Source organism: Cariama cristata, unplaced genomic scaffold, assembly GCF_000690535.1.
Source record: "Cariama cristata isolate BGI_N322 unplaced genomic scaffold, ASM69053v1 scaffold19425, whole genome shotgun sequence".
Classification (NCBI taxonomy): domain Eukaryota; kingdom Metazoa; phylum Chordata; class Aves; order Cariamiformes; family Cariamidae; genus Cariama; species Cariama cristata.
This window is the reverse complement of record NW_009616002.1, coordinates 7129-8701: the sequence shown is the minus strand read 5'-3', so window position 1 is coordinate 8701 and position 1573 is coordinate 7129. Positions and strand designations below refer to the sequence as shown.

Sequence of the window (1573 nt, the reverse complement as noted above, 5' to 3'; positions counted from 1 at the left end):
TGGCTCTTGCCAATGACGCGGTTTCGGGATGGGATCTTAGGTCGAGCCAGGCCCCCGGCCCCGTTGGCTGGTTTCCCACCTTTGTCAATGACTTTGAGGTTGAGGATGATGCGGCTGCGCTTGGGCTCACGGGGTTTCACCTTACGGTTGATGATGCGGACGGTCTCCGAGAAAGGCGACGGATGCCAGCCCCGCCACCCACGCTCCCACCGTTCTGGGGGTCTGGACGGGGCAGAGGGCGCCGGGACATGCGATGGCATCGCCGGATGTCTTTCTTGAGCCGGTGCACCGCGGGCTGGAGTGGAGCTTGGGAGAGGAGGTGCTAGAACCAGGCTTGACAGAAAAGTGTACATCCCCAATGTGGAGGGCCTCCGCTTGGGCCCGAGCCTGCGGTGGTGGGGAGAGAGAAAAAAAAAAAAACAGGGTCAGAGAGACAGCCTAGGCGCATTCAAATCTCAAATCGGGCATCGCTCACCTCAGGACAAGCGCATGCCAGCAATGCCGTGTCATATTTACACCTGCGTTAACGACAAGCACACAAACACACCTATGGACTACTGATAGCTATGGCACAGCCCCCATACACGCACAGGGCACCGTCTGTATCATTTTGGGACAGGTAATTACCCCCTAGGCTGTGCCCCTGTTGACACCTGCTTTCCCCAGGAGGAAATTGTCACTCTCCAGCCATGTTTCAGGGCTACGTTTAATGGTTTCCAAGACCCCCCCATAGTCATCATCAGCCAACAAGCACAACCCTTCACTGTCGGCCACGCAACCAAGAATCCTCCTAGGTGCTGAGATTGTTAATGTTGAGTTAGCATCCAAAATTACGTACTACTCCTAAGAGGGGGGACTGTACCAGGTCCTCTACGAAATGAGCACGAGACAAGGGGGAGAGGAAGGGTAATGCATCCAGTTTGCTCTTCCCCTCCCACAACCAGACTCATCTGCTCTAGAAAGCATGGTAGAAGGGGGTCTTGAAGAACACAGATGGAGGTGGGTGACAGTGGTCTTAACGGAGCTGTCTTGGCTAAACACAAGAAATGCAGAGCTCTGAAGCTTAATTTTAACTATAGATCACAAGCAAGTTGTTTATCCTTACCCTGCTGCAGGAGCAAGGTCCAGTGTTTAAAGCCAGAGACTAAGTTATCTGGAATTCAAGTTTAACCGCATCTCCAAAGAAGAGATTGCCTTGTCCTTCTGAACACCACACTTGTTTGAAACCTACTAATGAAACGGAGTAGGAACAGCACTGGTTCAACTGTTCGGTGCTAGCCCTCCCTGAGAGCCAGGGCAGGCGAATGAGACTTTTAAGCTCTTCTGGTTAGTTGGAGGTAGTGCCAAAACCTGTCCTGGTTCATGCACCACAGACGGGAACATTTTCTGGCAGCGGGAACAACAGTTTCATTGGTAAGTTGAGGCAGCACGACCTGAAGACCCCGTGGGCATGGAAACCCAGAGCGTATTCTTACATCACACCTTGTCAGAATAGAGTCGCTTGTAGAGCTCAGCCACTTTGCCCAAACAAAACCCCCTCCCAGCAGTGGTCACAGGCAGGGATCACCCACGC

General features: G+C 53.0%; 1 protein-coding gene across 1 annotated transcript in view; it reads right to left on the bottom strand.

Moving 5' to 3' along the window:
* Nucleotides 1-1573, bottom strand: part of CBX6 (chromobox homolog 6) — a gene marked incomplete at its 5' end in the record, with an annotated part of 9188 nt that overhangs the window by 564 nt on the left and 7051 nt on the right. The window contains 3 exon segments of the mRNA XM_009700026.1: nucleotides 5-179; nucleotides 182-294; nucleotides 297-387. Coding sequence (XP_009698328.1) covers nucleotides 5-179; nucleotides 182-294; nucleotides 297-387 — 379 coding nt within the window.